The 16,636-nt window shown below is 31.9% G+C and overlaps 2 protein-coding genes across 4 annotated transcripts; one reads left to right on the top strand and one right to left on the bottom strand.

Annotated features, from left to right (window-relative positions):
• Positions 1-1,193: 1,193 nt before the first annotated feature.
• On the bottom strand, positions 1,194-4,767 carry LOC113861032 (GDT1-like protein 3). Its single transcript, XM_027493632.1, has 9 exons — positions 4,327-4,767; positions 4,189-4,254; positions 3,935-4,048; positions 3,341-3,439; positions 3,088-3,160; positions 2,324-2,409; positions 1,990-2,073; positions 1,855-1,914; positions 1,194-1,696 (listed from the first exon to the last, which is right to left on the bottom strand). The coding sequence occupies exons 1-9, from the start codon at positions 4,420-4,422 to the stop codon at positions 1,508-1,510; spliced, it is 867 nt and encodes a 288-aa protein (XP_027349433.1). The 5' UTR covers positions 4,423-4,767; the 3' UTR covers positions 1,194-1,507.
• A 2,882-nt stretch (positions 4,768-7,649) lies between these two features.
• On the top strand, positions 7,650-16,213 carry LOC113861823 (zinc finger CCCH domain-containing protein ZFN-like). Of its 3 annotated transcripts, none has more exons than XM_027494870.1 (8): positions 7,650-7,987; positions 9,005-9,162; positions 9,706-9,768; positions 10,758-10,812; positions 11,435-11,554; positions 11,858-12,148; positions 12,838-13,155; positions 14,934-16,212. In XM_027494870.1, the coding sequence occupies exons 4-8, from the start codon at positions 10,807-10,809 to the stop codon at positions 15,213-15,215; spliced, it is 1,017 nt and encodes a 338-aa protein (XP_027350671.1). In that variant the 5' UTR covers positions 7,650-7,987; positions 9,005-9,162; positions 9,706-9,768; positions 10,758-10,806; the 3' UTR covers positions 15,216-16,212. The 3 variants fall into 3 exon arrangements, with proteins under 3 accessions (XP_027350671.1, XP_027350669.1, XP_027350670.1); XM_027494869.1 differs by lacking the exon at positions 10,758-10,812 and having other exon boundaries at positions 7,708-7,987; positions 14,934-15,066; positions 15,118-16,213; XM_027494868.1 differs by lacking the exon at positions 10,758-10,812 and having other exon boundaries at positions 7,667-7,987; positions 14,934-16,207.
• The last annotated feature ends 423 nt before the right edge of the window (positions 16,214-16,636 follow it).

Raw genomic sequence — 16,636 nt, 5'->3', positions numbered from 1 at the left:
TTAGTACACACAAATTAAAAAATTAATAAATATAAAATGTTGTTATACTTTGACAAGGATATCTTCATTATGTAATTAATGGAATTTAAGTGAGAGAATGAGAAAAATTAACAAAAGACAAAGATGATAGATAAAACAAAGTTGATATAAAAAATAATGATCAAACTTTAAACCTGTAAAAATTTCAAGCAAAGTATTTAAACCTTGAAAAAAATTTTATTGTTTGGATTTGTGTATGAATATATATATATATATATATATATATATATATATATATTTAGCTCTTTAAAAAAATTGTTTTAAACATTTTTTTAAAATATTAACTCTAATAAAATATTAAGATAAATACACGAGCTCCACTGATAAAAGAAAAAGAATAATTAAGCTTAAATTTGAATGATTTGCTTGTCTAAAATATTTTAAACTTTTTAAAATTCAAGACCTTCTCACTTATATGTCATCATTTGATTGTATTACTAACTCACTAATACAAAACTTTATATCTTAATAATATTTTTATGATACATAATTTTAAGGTGAGGGAATAATACTTAATCTAGGGGCAAAAAAAATTTTTAGTTCAAAATATTTATTTTAGGTATACTATTATTAGAATTATTTACACAAGTACGTTGTGCATTGATTTTTTAAAAAACACCTAGAGTAACTCTCAATCAATTATCAGACTAATTTTTCGAAGTGTAAAAATTCACCGATGCACGTTTCGTCTCACCCAAGAACCAACAAAGTTTGTATATTTTGACACAATATACTAATTGTGTACCCTCTTCCGTCAATCCTTATATATTAAATTTGACTCAAACAATTTCTTATATCCAACAATTTATCATTTTCGATCCTTTTAATTTTTAGAATATTAATTAAATTTAATCACAGTCAATTTCAAGTTATATATTAGTTTATGTCAAAACCTTTCGCGCGCGCACACATACAGCCCTTGTATATCAAAATGCATAATTCAAAGATCTAATATGTGTGTTGCTTATTATCAAGCCATTCTCTTCATTATTGTGGTAAACACTAGCATAGCACCCATAAAAAGAAACCCAGGCCCTGAAAACAGTAACACGTAACTTACAGAAAAGGAGATTTTGAGGGCACAATAAAAGACAGGATCCCCTGACAATACCAAAACCACTAATCGAAAATCAAAATCAGAAATCCAAAATTTGGAGCGTGTCAATCAATCTCAAGCTCAAAGTTTACTATGTACCCACAAAGGCCAATTGTAAACAAACCGCGACAGAAGGCCGATAATTTTGCCTTTCCAACATAATGAATGGCTATCTATGTTGTGATCGGAGGAGATGAAAACGCAAAATATTTTACAAAAAAGAATGGGATTCAAAATCTCAAGTTCCAGTTAGTATTGAGCTTTCCTAAGGAGTAAGTACAACAAATTCTACAATAAAGACAATTATATGAAAAAACCAAGATAGAAAGACCACAAGCCATTACGAATCAGATTAATCTAGCATATATATTATCATAGAGGAGGGTAGAAGTATGAAGATAAGGAAAAGCCGAGGAAGAGCAAGCCACCAACAGTGGCCACTGAGCGTTGGGAAATCTTAGATGCCAGCATGCTTCCTCCCACCACTGCCAATGAGGTACAGATGGTGTGTCCTATAGTGGCCCCAACTGCTACTCCCAGTGCATTTTTGTGTGTCGCCAGCTGCGGAATGAAAGTGGATGCCATGAAAAATCAAAGACATACGAAAAATACAGAAAAAAAACTGATGCTGCTGACATAAAACTACAGATGGAAGACATGAAATCATTCATGAAAGCAGATAATGTACAAAAAAAACAACAGGAGATTAGTTTTCTTACTGCAATTGTTGCAATCTGGCTACGATCACCCCACTCGGCAAGGAATGTTAAAATAAAAGACTGCATAAAAATAAAATAGTATTACAGAAGTGCTTATTGTCTCAGTCGAAAAAATGATGCAATAGTTGTACTTGCCTCCAAAAATATTGGTGTACAAAATCTTGAAAAGAAGCGTCTAAATGAAGTTTTCCCTTGTCCACCTTCAAGTTTTTCTTCAACCTAGTTAACAAGAATAAAATTCTTAGCATGTACCAAATTTGACCCAGACAGGTTTTTTTTTTTTTTCCTCAAAAAGGTTGAACCACCTAATACATCAACTATAAAATCCATGCAGCCTGCAAGGGTAAACAATTGAGCTTCTCTCCCTATGCCAAGGGGAGGGAAACTGCAATTAAAAATGAAAAACATATTTTAACATCTTTAAAGGCCGTCATTTGTATTTTACTATGAAGAGTCATTAAAACCATACTTCTTCCATTTCTTTCTTCTGTGAGGATTTTGGATCGGATCTCCATGCAATGTACAGCAACCTTAACCCAAAGAAAGCATAAAGAACTGCATTTGACCAAAAAAAAAAAAAAAGGGTTGGCTTTATCTTACACAAAAATTGAACTTGTAAATGAAAGTAAAACCTATTTATAAACATGATAAAATGAATATAAATTTGGACACAACTAAATAATCAAGGCATACATGGCAATACAAAAACAAATGGCTCACAATTTGTGGAGTAGGCGAGTAGCACACAATTTTGACTTATAAAACTAAACTAATTTCAATGCCCATGTCAATAACATTTACATATCCTGGCACATGGCTTTCCATTGCTATAAAAAATTCTCATAGACTTTATACAAGCAAAAGACATGACCATTCAGAACAAACACAAATAAGCAGCCAATGAAGCCAAATCCATAATAATTCTTCATATTAAACACAAAAAAGAATAAGAGTAAACCCCAAAGGCTAGGCACAAATGGAATGAAAGAAACCCAGCCATCTAATACTTAGAATAGTACATGGAATTAAACAGCATCAGCCAAGCTCACATGTCACATCATTACATCTCTAAAACATCAGAACAATGCTAATTACCACAACTTCTATAGCAGGTGCAGAGTGTAGATTCAATATTTGTAATCAAAATAATTACTTTTTAGCCTGCTTTTTTGTATATTTCACAAATTATATGCAAATCTGCTCAGTGATAAGTATAAAACTCAGAAATTATACCTGTAGCAGCACTATTAGTATGCTTCCTTGAAATCAAATTTGGCACAATCCTGCCCAGCCCAGTAGAAAGGACCTAATTGACATGTACAACAACTTTAATCCCAATAAAACTGACAAGAAAAGTTAGAGCACCCAGAAAAAGTGCTCTGTAGTTGCAGGAACCATTCCATCACAACCCCATGAAAAAACATCCCATGACGATAACAAGAAAGCAGAAATATTAAAACTAAAAATCGACTACTGTTCCACTTACCGTCATTATAATCAGGGCACTGAGCGCACCAGACAAGACAATTGACTTAGGGTGACGCATAGCCATAAGAGCTGCTATTATAAACGTCTCATCCCCAATCTAGCATGGAAAATATCAGTTAAATTGCATAACCTGAACATAAAAAGAGAGATATCATACAAAACAAGCATTCTTAATGACTTGATTGCTCCTATTTGTAACAATACTATCGGCTGGGATACCATTAGTAAAATATTAGTCTGAGCTAGTTTGCTGAGTTATCATATCAATTAGTAATTAATTGGTTACGTCCTCTAGCCTATATAAGCCGCACATTAGCTTCTAATCACACACTTTCACTCATTCAATCAATTTCGCTTACTCTCACAATACATTCTCGCCATGTTTTCAAAACTTTTACAAGGGATTCACCGCTTGCAACTCAACCTTTGTTCACAAATCTATTCATCGTGATAAAAACAAAAAAAATACAAAAATTCTTGCTCTTGCAATCCAAGTTGGATCCAGAAAAAATGATTGACATCACACGAGCGATAAATAGATAGTTAAAATCTAGCAAAGAACGTGAGCACAGGGTAGTGTTGTTAAACTAACCTCACTGACAAGGATCATTGATAGACTGGCAAAAAAAGCATCGAAGAGTCCAGGACCTGAGGAGTCCAAGCCAAGAGAAATGACCGACTCATTCTCTATATCATTCAATGCAATCTGTTCACACAAAGCACCGATAACGTGACTCAATCGCAGACATTCATTTCCAGTTTCCACGTTTTTTATTCAGTTTTCTCAACAATTCAATCGAACCGAATGAAACGACAAATAACGATAGAAAAAACAGAAAAGCTCACTTTGCCGCGACGACCGAGATCTACAGATCCACCAGAATCTTCCTTCACGTTCTGAACGAGAGAATCCTACACAAACAAATCAAACACGTTATGGCCGCGATTCGTGCATGAAAACGCGAAGAACGAAGAAGAACCGACCTGAGCGAAGCTCATCAACAGGTTGAAGAAGAGGCAGATGAGAAGGAAGAGGCGAAGAGCGAGAATTGATGTTCGATTGTTGATGTTCAGAGCCATTGTGAATCGAAGCCGTGGAAATTGCGAGGGAAGAAGGAATAGGCGGAGAGAAAATTGATATTTTCTCGGGAAAGTTGAAAGGGAAAAATTGAGTAAAAAGAAGAAAAGGTGAAGGGAAGAGATCTGAGTTAGCAGGATCTGGAATTGGGATCTGAATTAAGAATGCATAAAGAAAGGAGTGTAATAGAGAGATCCTGGGCTGCAAGATCTCCGAACATTGCCTTCGTTCTTTTAAGCATTTTATATGTGATTCTACTTTGCGAGAGTTTTTGCTACTAACGGGACAAGAGCCATATCACGCTCTCTCTCTCTCTCTTCAAGCCTAGTTCAACGATGCACCTAAAAGGTAATTGATAAAAATATATTGTTAACGGAAGTTCTTATGACTTGTTTTGGAAAGTTAATATTAGTATATTTTTATTAAAAAATAAATTATATTTGCACAATTTAAATCTAATAAAAAAATTCATATAACTTATTATTTAAATGTTTAATAAAAATCTTAAATAAAAAAAGTTCTCTCTCTTTGCTATTTTGTTAAATTTGCTGGACGGTTCGTTGGTTTAAACTAGTATTTTTCACCACAGGTTTAATTAAATTAAAAAAATAAAAATAATTTTTAAAATTATATTACATGATCTTTTAAAAATTATATTTATTAATAAGAAAATTTTAATTGGATTTAATAAAAATAAATAAAATGACAGTTTTTAAAAATTTAATAAAAATTATAAAAATTTCTAAAATTTAAGAATATTAAATTATATATATATATAATGTAAAAATTATTTAGTATGATGGGAAAGAAATTAGTAGTTACATTTTATATACAGAAATTGATTATTGAACCTGAATTAAATTAAATTTAGAGAAAAATAAATTAATTTTAATTATCAATTTTATATTAAAATATAGATAATGTAGAATAATTGTATTAAAATATCGTTGGGATATGTATTTAGATTAATTTTAATTATAAATGTTACTTTAAATCATAGTTGTGTTTGAAATAATTTACAGAAAACTTATGAGAATAATTTTCACTTTTATAAATTTTTGTTTACTTTATTTTAACAAACTTTTTTTTTATACAATTTATCAAAATAGACTTTTTTTTAATTTATATCAATAAATTTTATTAACTATTTTTATAAACTCTTTCTAAGATTTTATTTAAAATGATCGTCCTTTTTAGTCTTTAAAAGGAACTTAAGAAATGTTTTTTTATTTTAAACATCATTGACATGTATATCTTTATTATTTATTGCATTAATTCTATAATTAAGGATTTAAAAACATTATTATTAGAATATTTGAAATTTTGTAGTGTAATATCATATCCTATTTTTAAATCAATTATAACATAAACAATGAAAATTGAAAAATAAATCGTAACATGATTTATTTAAAAATAAATAAAAATATATAATTATGTAGAGAGTGTATTATGAGTTCAGATACATATAAGTTACGTAACTTATATATCACATATTTTAGAGATGTTTATTTATTTGTAATTTTATTCATAAGTAAAATTTTGGACTTAATTATATTTTTGTATTTATATTTTAATTTATATACGGTATGATCTTAGTTTTAATTATTTTCATTTAATTTTTAAAATTTTTAAAATTTTCAAAATCAAATTCATATTCTATAATTATAAATAATAAAAATATAAAGGAGGTATAAGATATTACTAATTTATATAAATTAGTGTAAAAAATTATAAAAAATTCATTTATTTAATTATTTCATTTTTTTACAGCTTTGCATTAATTAAAGATATATTACATACTTATTATATTTTTATTTATTACTGAATGAGATTTTGGTGTGAGAAAATTAATTAATATAACTAAGAAACTATAAGAGCTAAATATAAATAATTAAATTTAAAGAGACTAAAATTATATATAAACTAAAATATAAAGACTAAAAATATAGTTAAACCAGAATTTTGTTTGTTTTATTATTTTTCTTTACAAATGTTGTTCATCTAAATTGCACCAAATAATATTGTGATTTACCAATTTTTTTTTTATAAAAAATTGTAAAAACATTTCAATATATTACTTGAAAATTACCATTTTAAATCTTTAGTTACGATATCTCCAAATTGAATAAGAATCATTAGTAAAATTATTAAGAAAAAAACAAAGGTAGACTAAAGATTATACAATTTTTTTTAATCTCATAAAAGGGTATTACAACATAATAAAATAAATTTTAATGTTATTTTTAAAAAATATTGGTTATATTGTTTACATACAAGTATTAAATTATATAATGAGTGAATTAAAAGTAAACATAAATTTACACGAAAAATAAAACAAAATCAATTAATGTGACTATTAATTAAAAATTATTTATTATAATTTATAAAAATATAAATGTTTATATTAATTTGTTATTTTAAATTTAGAATCATATATAAAGCTAAAAATAAATCGTTGGGGTGAAGCGGCTTCCAATCCATAGTTTCATACAACTCCCCAATTATAGGCAATCAGATTCATGAAACAAGGGAATTTTGTTTACTTATTTGGACATATTGTTTTTATCTCCTTTTATTTTGTAATTTTGTGAACTAATATCCATTTTTTTTGGGGGTGTCAACTTCATGCTAAAACAGTGTGCCGTCTTCCACGAACTTTTTTCTTGTTTTCCTTTCTAAACCAATGGTTCCAAATTCGATTATCCACTCCTTTCGCCTTTTTTTTTCCTTTTTCTTTATGCACCAATGATCAATCACCACATGATTATAAATATCAACCCAACACAACAATGCCTTTTTCCCCTCTTATTTCCAAAAACAATTTCAATTTTACCAACATTAATTAAATTCAAATATAAAGCAAGAAAGAAAAACGATTCATTGGTTAGGTTACCAATGCAGTTTTTTTTTCTTATTTTCATATTTTTACATTTCACTCGAGAAGTGTGAAGTAAGATAATTATGACCATTAAGCGAGTCAAAGCTTTTTTTTATTATTATTATTACTTAACACAATTTTTAAATTTATTGTGGCTCGAGTTTAGAATTAAATTGTTTAATTATTTTAATAGGAAATATTACAGGGTGACGTAAAAAAGGCAGAGAAGTCAAATTTTGTGGATTTAAGAAATATGGAAAAAAATGGGGGAAAAAAAAACGCGGGGATGAAACGAACGTGTGTTGTGGAAAACGCGGGTGAAAAAAAGCGAATAGTGTTAGTAACAGTAACAGATGAGTAGCGTGGTGTGGTTGGTTGGTTTTTATTCCTTGTTCTCGTTTGTGGAGTGGAGAACACAACGCTACCTCTCTTTCCCTCTTTTCTCTTTCTCTTCACGAACACACACTCTCTTTCTCTAACTCTATTTGTATTTTTCCTCTTTTAAAAATATTAAATAATTATTAATTTTATTAAATTGTAATTGTTGTTGTTGTTGTTATTGTTGGGGGTGGAGGTTGATCGTAGCTAGAGTGAGTGGTGAGTGTGGGAAATGGAATGTGTAGAGTGATGATATGCGTATATGGAATTCGATGCTGCGATTCCCGTGTCCCGAGAGCACCTTCCTCAAGGTCCTTTTACTTTTTCTACATGCTTTCTCGTTCTTCGTTTTCATTATTCACAAAGATGAATTCAACAATTCAATTCGGTTCTTTCCGATCACTTGCGTTTTTGTGATCGCTAATGGTGATTGATGGACGATGATCGCGTGTTTTTTAATTGATATTTTGTTAATATTTTTTGGTCGATTGAGATTTGGAATTTGTCGAATGCTCTTGTGTGATTGTGAGATCTGAGTTGCTTAATCTCTTGTTTCTGTTTCTGCTATGTGTTTCGTGTGGAGTTCAATCATCGTCGTGTTAGGGACTTGCTTGCAAACTTTTTGTTTTTATTTTTGTTGGATTCTGCTTCCTTGTGTTTGTGTTGATGTTTCTTTAACCGCTTTGCGAATGTTTATGTTCACGCCATTTGGTCCTGTTTTTCTGCTTTTTGACTGGCAAGGAATACCGCAATCGAAGCTACTTTTTATGGATGTTTTTTGCTGTATCACCCTTTCTTGTTCTATTATATGAAAAATTATATGAATATTATAACCCTTACTGATTCAAAATAGTAAGTTTAGGTTTAGATGCTTTCAAGTAGTTTCGTGATAAATTGTTATTATTGAACAATTTAATAATCATTAATCTAGGAGCAATTTATGGAAACTTGTTTTTAATGAATATTTTGAATTTTAAACCTTTTTCCTTACTTCGGGTTTTTTAAAAGAACCTAGAGTATTGAGAGCATGGCAGATTTGGAAAAGCCTTGTGCTCATAGCATTCCCAAATGGGTTTTTAATGTGGCTAGGATAAAAATATCAGACTTAAAGTAAATATTCGTGCAAATTTAGATTTCATACACGTAACTTCTTCATTACAGTACGGGGCTATTAACGAGGGGACCCCGTCCCAACAGTGTATCATTGTTGTCTGGACATGTTATGATTTATCATAGCTATATTACTTCATTCACTCTTTTATATTTTTAGGTAAGGTTAAGATGATGCCTCTTTTAAGAAATTGACTTGTTATGCCGGGTTATTTCAGATGCAATGTGGCAAATGAACTTGAGGTCCAGTGAAACAATGGAATCAGGACCTTATCCTGAGCATCCAGGAGAACCAGACTGTTCATATTACATCAGAACTGGCCTTTGTAGATTTGGAGCAACATGTCGATTTAATCATCCTCCTAATAGGAAGCTGGTATGATCTGTGCAATGCTTTGGGACAAATTGTAATTATATATTAAATAATGTATGTAGTAGATATTCTGAATACATAATTCTTAGCTTTTATATGCAAATTCCAAAGTATAACTATGATTGAAATTGAATATTCCAATCTGATGGAAACAATTGACAGTCGAAACTATTTGCTGTTGTCCCTTTATATTCTTATTTCACAAGTTTTATTTGCTTAGTGTATTTCTGTTAAAAATGCTTTCATTTTCCACATACTAAATTGGACTATGTCAGTACATTAGCAGACATCAAAGATGCATGAACACTTGGGAGGATATAACTTTGCATTTGTGTATAGCATTTGTTTTTCTTTACAAATACAAGCTATTTTCATGAGTAAATTTCTATTATCTGTTTTGGCTCAGTTTTTTATTTTGTGTAATCTTGTTTCTGTGCTGTATACAGTTGAAACTGTCTTGCTGTACTGTTGGTACTTTTTCATTTTGATCACACATTATTAATTAAATAATATTTACCAGATAGGTTTTTCTTTGAATACTATCAGGCTATTGCCGCTGCAAGGATGAAAGGCGAATTCCCAGAAAGGATAGGACAGCCAGAATGTCAGGCATGTACTTGTTTCTCAATGAGTGCATAAGGTGCATATTGCTTGTTTATGTGCATGCTCTGTGAATTTTTTTTTTCTAAAGGGGGAATTTTATAATTTTCCACAATTATAGTTCCTGGACTCTATAGAATACTGGAATTGCCTGAGGGAATTCCTCACAGCCCCCTATGAATTTATATTTATAGGAGATAAATATATTATCTAAGGGGATGGGGGATTTGGATCCTTGGTGAGGATATCTCCCCTGGTCGATCATTGGACTGTTGGAGTTCACAATTAAAATAGTGAATATTTGTAGAAAGAAAATTTCACCGTATAATATGGCAATCAATCTCAGTGTGCTTTGTTTGCTCAAAACTAGATTGGAGGTAATATGTAACATAGCTTAATTATTACAAATAACTTCTACAGGACTTGTCTTGCAAAACCTCAACTCTTGAATTTACTGTTTTAACTATATAAGTTCACAAGTTGTAAGACTCCTTGACTCCCCTTGAACATCAAACTAGGTGCTTGATCCATGTAAATTTCTTATTCTAGTCTGTCCTATTGCTTAGAGGCTATTGATTCATAGTAGCCATAGATAAGAAAAGTTGAACAGACGCCATTTTAGCAAAAGGGAGAAGATATCATCATAAATCAAATCTAGAGAGAAGAAGGTTCTATACCAACTTTAAATCTTTAGAACTCTGATACCAACTAAGACATATTATATATATATATATAAAACAAGATTTTCTCACATTAGTATAAGTCTAAAAATTCTTACATTTGATTTGAACTTTTTATTTAATTTACATTTAACAGATTATAATTTATTATTTCACTGATTGTTAGATGTAAGTTAAATGAAAGACTTAGATTGAGTATAATAGTTTTTAGTGTGAGAAAATCCTTCTCTTATATATATAATAAAAGATAACTCCTAAATTGTAGAGCTAGAAGAAAAGTATATTATCTATAATAACTAACAGTGGCAATCTGTATAGGGAAATTGGATGGGTCCGCATGTCCAAATTGTTTTCAACACCCTGATGAATGGAGGTTGGGAGAAAGGAATCAAGCAGTCAACAAATGTTGCATGTCATCCATTTTCTTACTTCTGTCTGGAATTATTTATCCATATTTATCTGAAAAGTGGTATATTTTAGGTGGAAAGTTAATATAATTTGAATTTGCTTTCTGTCTAAACGTCTTTGACTAAATTTTTAGGTAGCTGGTGTATGTTTATCTAACATTAGTTCCGTTGAGCTTTCTATCTGGCTGAAAACCAGTTTAACAATTTACTACTTGAAGGCTCGAAGAGCGTTTCTTTTTTTCTTTTAAGAAAAAGTTGTTTGTGTTTGTCCTTAGAACTATTATTCTATATAGTTATTTGATATGCAACCATTATCTTCTTTTAGCAAATCTTGATCATTGATCTAGGTAGCAAAACAGCTAGGAAAATGACTTCATATCTAACTATAAATGGTTGTTTTGCTTGATTTCCATATTTGATTTTATAATCTTTACAGGTAGTATCAATGTTAATGTCAACCTTATACTGTAAAGCATTGGTTTTGGTCTTGATGTAGTGTCTATGTGTGTGTTGTGCGTGCGCGCGTGTACTTGTGTGTTTAAACATCCATCATACTACAAATACTGATCCTTTTTTTGTGCTTTCCAGTACTATTTAAAAACAGGAACTTGCAAATTTGGAGCCACATGCAGGTTTCATCATCCTAGAGACAAAGCTGGGATTGCTGGAAGAGTTGATTTGAATATTTTAGGCTATCCCCTCCGCCCAGTTAGTATTGAATATTTCTCTCTTACTTATATTGAAGTAGTGAAGACAGTAGTTGGTTGTCAATTTGTGGCCCATTCTTGTTTCATTGCTCATTTGGCTTAACATAATTAATTTGCCTGACATACTTTTAGACTGAAAAGCTTTAATTCAGATGATACTTCTTTATGTCCTGTTTACATTTTCTAAAAAATTTGAGGCCTTGCTTACTTCTATTCAAATAATACATCTGACAGCTGAAGGTTATGTGGAATTGTTGATGTTAATTGTCTAATTCTTTATTTTCTTTGTTTCTTGTCGCTATAGAATGAGCCTGAATGTGCTTATTATTTAAGAACTGGACAATGTAAATTTGGGAACACTTGCAAATTTCACCATCCTCAACCAAGTAATATGGTGCTTTCCATGCGAAGTTCTCCTGTTTATCCTACCATCCATTCTCCAACTACACCAGGTCAGCAGTCATATGCAGCAGGAATTACAAATTGGTCCAGTTCATCATATATTCCTAGCCCACGTTGGCAAGCCCCTTCAAGTTATGCACCTTTGATTCTACCTCAGGGAATGGTTTCAGTGCCTGGGTGGAGTGCATACAGTGTAAGCTCATCCATCTTTTCATAGAGAAGGCTATAAGGAATAAATATAAAGATGTGATATTCTATGTTTGTGTCTTATTACAAGGCGCACTTCTGTAATTGGAGTGCTTGTTAAATTAAATGTGTTGTTTCCCTCTGTTAATTTGTGGGATGGTCTCAAAGCGTCCATGACCATATAGTGGAGTTTGATTCTTGTTTTCCTCGTTCTTCTGTTTAAAAGTTAAATTTCAGCTGTGGGTGTCTTTGCATGGCCAGGCTTTAGGCCCAAAAAACTCGTGTGTGAAGGGGTGTGTTAGATATAAAACCATTCATGTGTTCCACCTAACAGCTTTAACTTTTGAGAGTGTTGGTTCATGACCCCATCATTTATATTTCCTTCAGATTTTGGTCTGCCTATGTGAATGACTGTTTGATTTGACTCTAGACTTTTAACCTTGTCAGGCTATTAGGATATATTCCCATCCCATGTCCTTTTCTATCAATGTTTTTTCTTATGAAAAATTGAGTTTGTAACTCTATTGGAGAGAAATTTTATTGCATTTATTTTGCCAATAATACATTGGCATCATCTATCTGATTTTATGGTGAACAATCAAATATTAATATAATCAGATATGTATTGGCTTATTTTAATAGAACTTGCCATTGCTGAGTTGTATCAACATCCTGATGAAACATTTATTTTTCCAGGGTCAAATGGGATCAGACAGTCCTCAGCAAACAATAGGAAATGGTCAAACCTATGGAACTTCTCGGCAAGGTGAACCATCAAACGCAGGATCTCAAGGGGGTTATTCTCAATTTCGTTCTGGCTCTGTTCCTGTAGGATTCTATCCGTTGCAGAGGGAGAACATATTTCCTGAGAGACCTGGTCAGCCTGAATGCCAGTTCTACATGAAGACTGGAGATTGCAAATTTGGTGCAGTCTGTCGTTTCCATCATCCACGTGAAAGGATGATACCTGCTCCTGACTGTGTTTTGAGTCCCATGGGCCTTCCTTTACGTCATGTGAGTTGAATTCTTGTTCTTGGGGTTCTATGCAGCAAGTTTATTTTTCATTAAGTTGGATTATTTTTTTCCTGAAGCATTTCATTATAGTTCTCATAGGTTTTAACTTGAGCATAGTAAGGCATAGAAAAAGAACAAGTTTTCTTAATTATGCTTGTAGATGGTTGATTTGTTACTGTATTATTCTTTAGTCTTCTCATGTTTCTACTATTTAGATTTTGATCCTCTGATTTTAGCTCCTCACAGAGAGATAGACATGGCACATTTGTGGAACTCTATGCAGGAAGTTTTAGAAGCCTGTGCTGGAAATTTGGGTCCTAAAATGACTAACTCCATGTCTAATAGGGAACTTAACACAATAAAAATGAGAACGCACAACAAATGAGAAGAAATAACGAACTTATTCTATTTGATTGAAAGCAAGAAATATAGAAGGATGAGAAATCCCACTGCTCAGAGCGTAAGCTCCTTTAGAGCAACCAAAATGGCCTTCTACCCAAAACAATCAACAAAACAGAATTCCCCCATTGGTCCCCATACCTGATCCTAAAGACAATGGAGATCCCCCCTTTTTCTCTCTCATCTAACCAACCTATTTCTCATAGCTTGCCACGTCACTTTTTCTAGTTTTCTTCCTCTCATACATCCTTCCCCATTTACGTGTATTAGCTTCTTGGATCAATGGCTCATTTGGCCCATATGCATTTGGGTCTGTATCAATGTCAATTTAGGAGCTAAAATGAGCAACAATGTAATTTGTAAGCCAGAATAGTGTTGTATATTTACGCCATTTAGGGACAACATGGTATATAACTTTTGGTATCCTATATTGATAATAACTTTTTCTGTGATTTGATAGCATATTTTATTGCTCATTTTAAACGTTAGGCTACTTATATTTCAAAAGTTATCGACACAGAATAACAAGTTACTATCTTAAAAGGGATAACATACTAGCAATTGTAAAATGATTTAAAATAATCATTTTATTTTGGTGTGTGATATATCCCCATCTAAGGTGTTGTTTGGAACACATTACATGAAAAATAGGGATAAGCTCTCCATGTAAACATGACTACAATGGGTAGTAACTAATATAATAACCTATGGGACATGGGTCTCATGTCAGAGAGAGGGAAAAGAGTGGAGGCGGTGTGGGAGATATGGTATCAGTTTCTGTTAGATTTCTATCAGTGTGAAATTAACATTTTCGTGAAATGAAAAATCCAAAGCACCGTATGTTAGAGTACTTTTTTTTTAATATTAGGAAGTAATATGTCCTAGATGCATGACATCCTATAAATGGTTTAAATCACCATACATGAAAAATCTTATGATTGAGCTTTGCATGAGCACCAAGAGATGTTTGAATTGGGAGAAGTGCATTTTTTAGTGTAACATTGAAGAAAGGAGAGATAATGAAAAGGATGGTTACCAATAGGAGTTGTTTGAAGTATATGCTTCCCTTGCTATGTCTAAATCAATTTGTGATATCTTATGGCTTAGGTATTGATCTGTAAGTTTCTTGATGTAGCATATCATTCCCAAAATTTGTGTCAATGAACATGTGTGATATAATTCTTAAAAGTATTTTAAACTTGATATATGTACTTGTTTTTCTTGGGAAAAGTGAATAAATGCATAAAAAATTATTTGTTTATTGTGATTAGAGAGATGAGAAGATATGCAATTATTTGTGCATTGTTCTCCTCACATTAATTTGATTTTTTTATTGATTTTGGTACATGCTGATAGAGTTACTGTCCCATTTCCTACAGGGAGAACCTTTGTGTGTCTTCTATTCACGTTATGGCATATGCAAATTTGGTCCAAGTTGCAAGTTTGATCACCCAATGGGAATCTTCACCTATAATATGTCTGCATCACCTTCAGCTGATGCCCAAGGACGGCGTCTGTTGGGTTCTTCATCAGGAACTGCTGCATTAAATTTATCATCAGAAGGACTTGTTGAGTCAGGCTCAGCAAAGCCTAGGAGGCTATCATTATCTGAGACTAGACAGATCGCTTCTGGTGATGATAACATTGATGAAGAGGGATAATGATGTCTCTTGGAAATGGGTCATCTGCTTTTTACAATTTTTTCGGGGGAGAAAGGGTAATCTGTAAATTGATTTTCCCATTGCTGGAGATGTACAGACTACAGCGTTCATGTCAAGCTGATTCTGTCAACCTGATATTGCATGCAGTTGACAGATTCAGTTTCTGGATTTCATGCAGCCACATTGTATAAATTTTACAAATATTTGTCACATTTGGTCAATATCCAATGTGAACATTTCTTTAGTCCTTAAGTCAGTCTATCTATTTAATGTTTCCCAATATGTAAAAAATATTTTTCTGAAAATCTATGATTATCAATATTTGGCTCCCGTGCAAATCTTTCTTTGGTGCAGGTTTGAATTCAGCGCAAAGCCTTTTCTTTCTCAAAACAGTTGGGTTTATGCTGTCTACTGTACATTTATAGAAATCTTTCTCAACAGCAAGCCAACAGTATGATCATTATCCTTTTATTTTTCATATTTTTGTACATTCTTATCAGGGTTTGGCAGCAGTCAAAGGAAGTCTTAATTGTTGTATGCGTGCATATTTTCTTGAAAGTCAAAATAAAAGCTACTGTTCTAGAAATTAATTTTTAATTCTACTTTCCCATGATATAATTGTTCTTTTTGTAGTGATTGATTGTCCTGGATAGAGTTCATTTTGCAGAAATTGAAAGGAAAGAGTCTAAACTGTGAATTTTGGAGGCAGCATAAGCACATGCTAATTGTATGCTGTTTTTGCAAATATCAAGCCTAAACGCCAATGTGACATTACTTCTTGTAGGGTTTCAGGCTACAATTTACTTAATTACATGCTCCAATTAATGGTGAGTGAATGGATGGTCTTTTCTGGCTTGGAGTTTGATTAACAGTTCGCATGCAAATCATCGTTGGGAATTTAAATATTTTTGGGAGGCTTATTAGAAGCATTGTTTCAGTGGCTGAATATAGATGTATGTGATGTGTAATGTGTTGCTCGCTGATTCTAGTATGTGTTATCAATAAAAGCTTATTCAGATACTGCGTTCATTCTTTCCTTGTTTAACTTTCTTACACAGAACGGTGTAATGGTAATTGTCACGATTTGGACTAATGATGTTTTTTGCAGCGTGTGAGAAGAATAAGGATGTGTTTGCTCACTGTTTTTTTGAAAAAACTGTTGTCGGTTTTCCAGAAATTATAACAATTAAAAGCTTGTTTGATTGACCTTTCATATTATGATTGATTCCCAGTTTATATCTTCATCTTTCATGGTGAGTGCAGTAACCTTGCATGCATTGCAACTTTGCCTATCCCGCCGAGTGAGTAGTGATTTGATATACGGCATTAATTCAGTTGGTTGATCGGTTATATAATCTGAACCACTCGGGAGGCTCATTCTTTTAATGGGAAAAATTGGTCCAGATTGCATTTTCCTTTTG

This window comes from Abrus precatorius, unplaced genomic scaffold (assembly GCF_003935025.1).
Source record: "Abrus precatorius isolate BTA unplaced genomic scaffold, Abrus_2018 Scaffold3, whole genome shotgun sequence".
NCBI lineage: Eukaryota > Viridiplantae > Streptophyta > Magnoliopsida > Fabales > Fabaceae > Abrus > Abrus precatorius.
The sequence above is the reverse complement of the archived record's forward strand: the minus strand, read 5'-3'. Positions and strand labels throughout refer to the sequence as shown.

Bases quoted from the DNA above. Each gene is read 5' to 3' on its own strand.
- LOC113861032 (XM_027493632.1), bottom strand. From the start codon at position 4,422: ATGGCTCTGAACATCAACAATCGAACATCAATTCTCGCTCTTCGCCTC. The intron at 3,161-3,340 runs GTAAGTGGAACA...CATGTCAATTAG, and splicing joins GTGCCCTGATTATAATGACG to GTCCTTTCTACTGGGCTGGG. The intron at 2,074-2,323 runs GTATGGTTTTAA...CTTGTTAACTAG, and splicing joins AGAAGAAAGAAATGGAAGAA to GTTGAAGAAAAACTTGAAGG.
- LOC113861823 (XM_027494868.1), top strand. From the start codon at position 7,939: ATGGAATTCGATGCTGCGATTCCCGTGTCCCGAGAGCACCTTCCTCAA. The intron at 9,163-9,705 runs GTATGATCTGTG...GAATACTATCAG, and splicing joins ATCCTCCTAATAGGAAGCTG to GCTATTGCCGCTGCAAGGAT. The intron at 13,156-14,933 runs GTGAGTTGAATT...CATTTCCTACAG, and splicing joins TGGGCCTTCCTTTACGTCAT to GGAGAACCTTTGTGTGTCTT.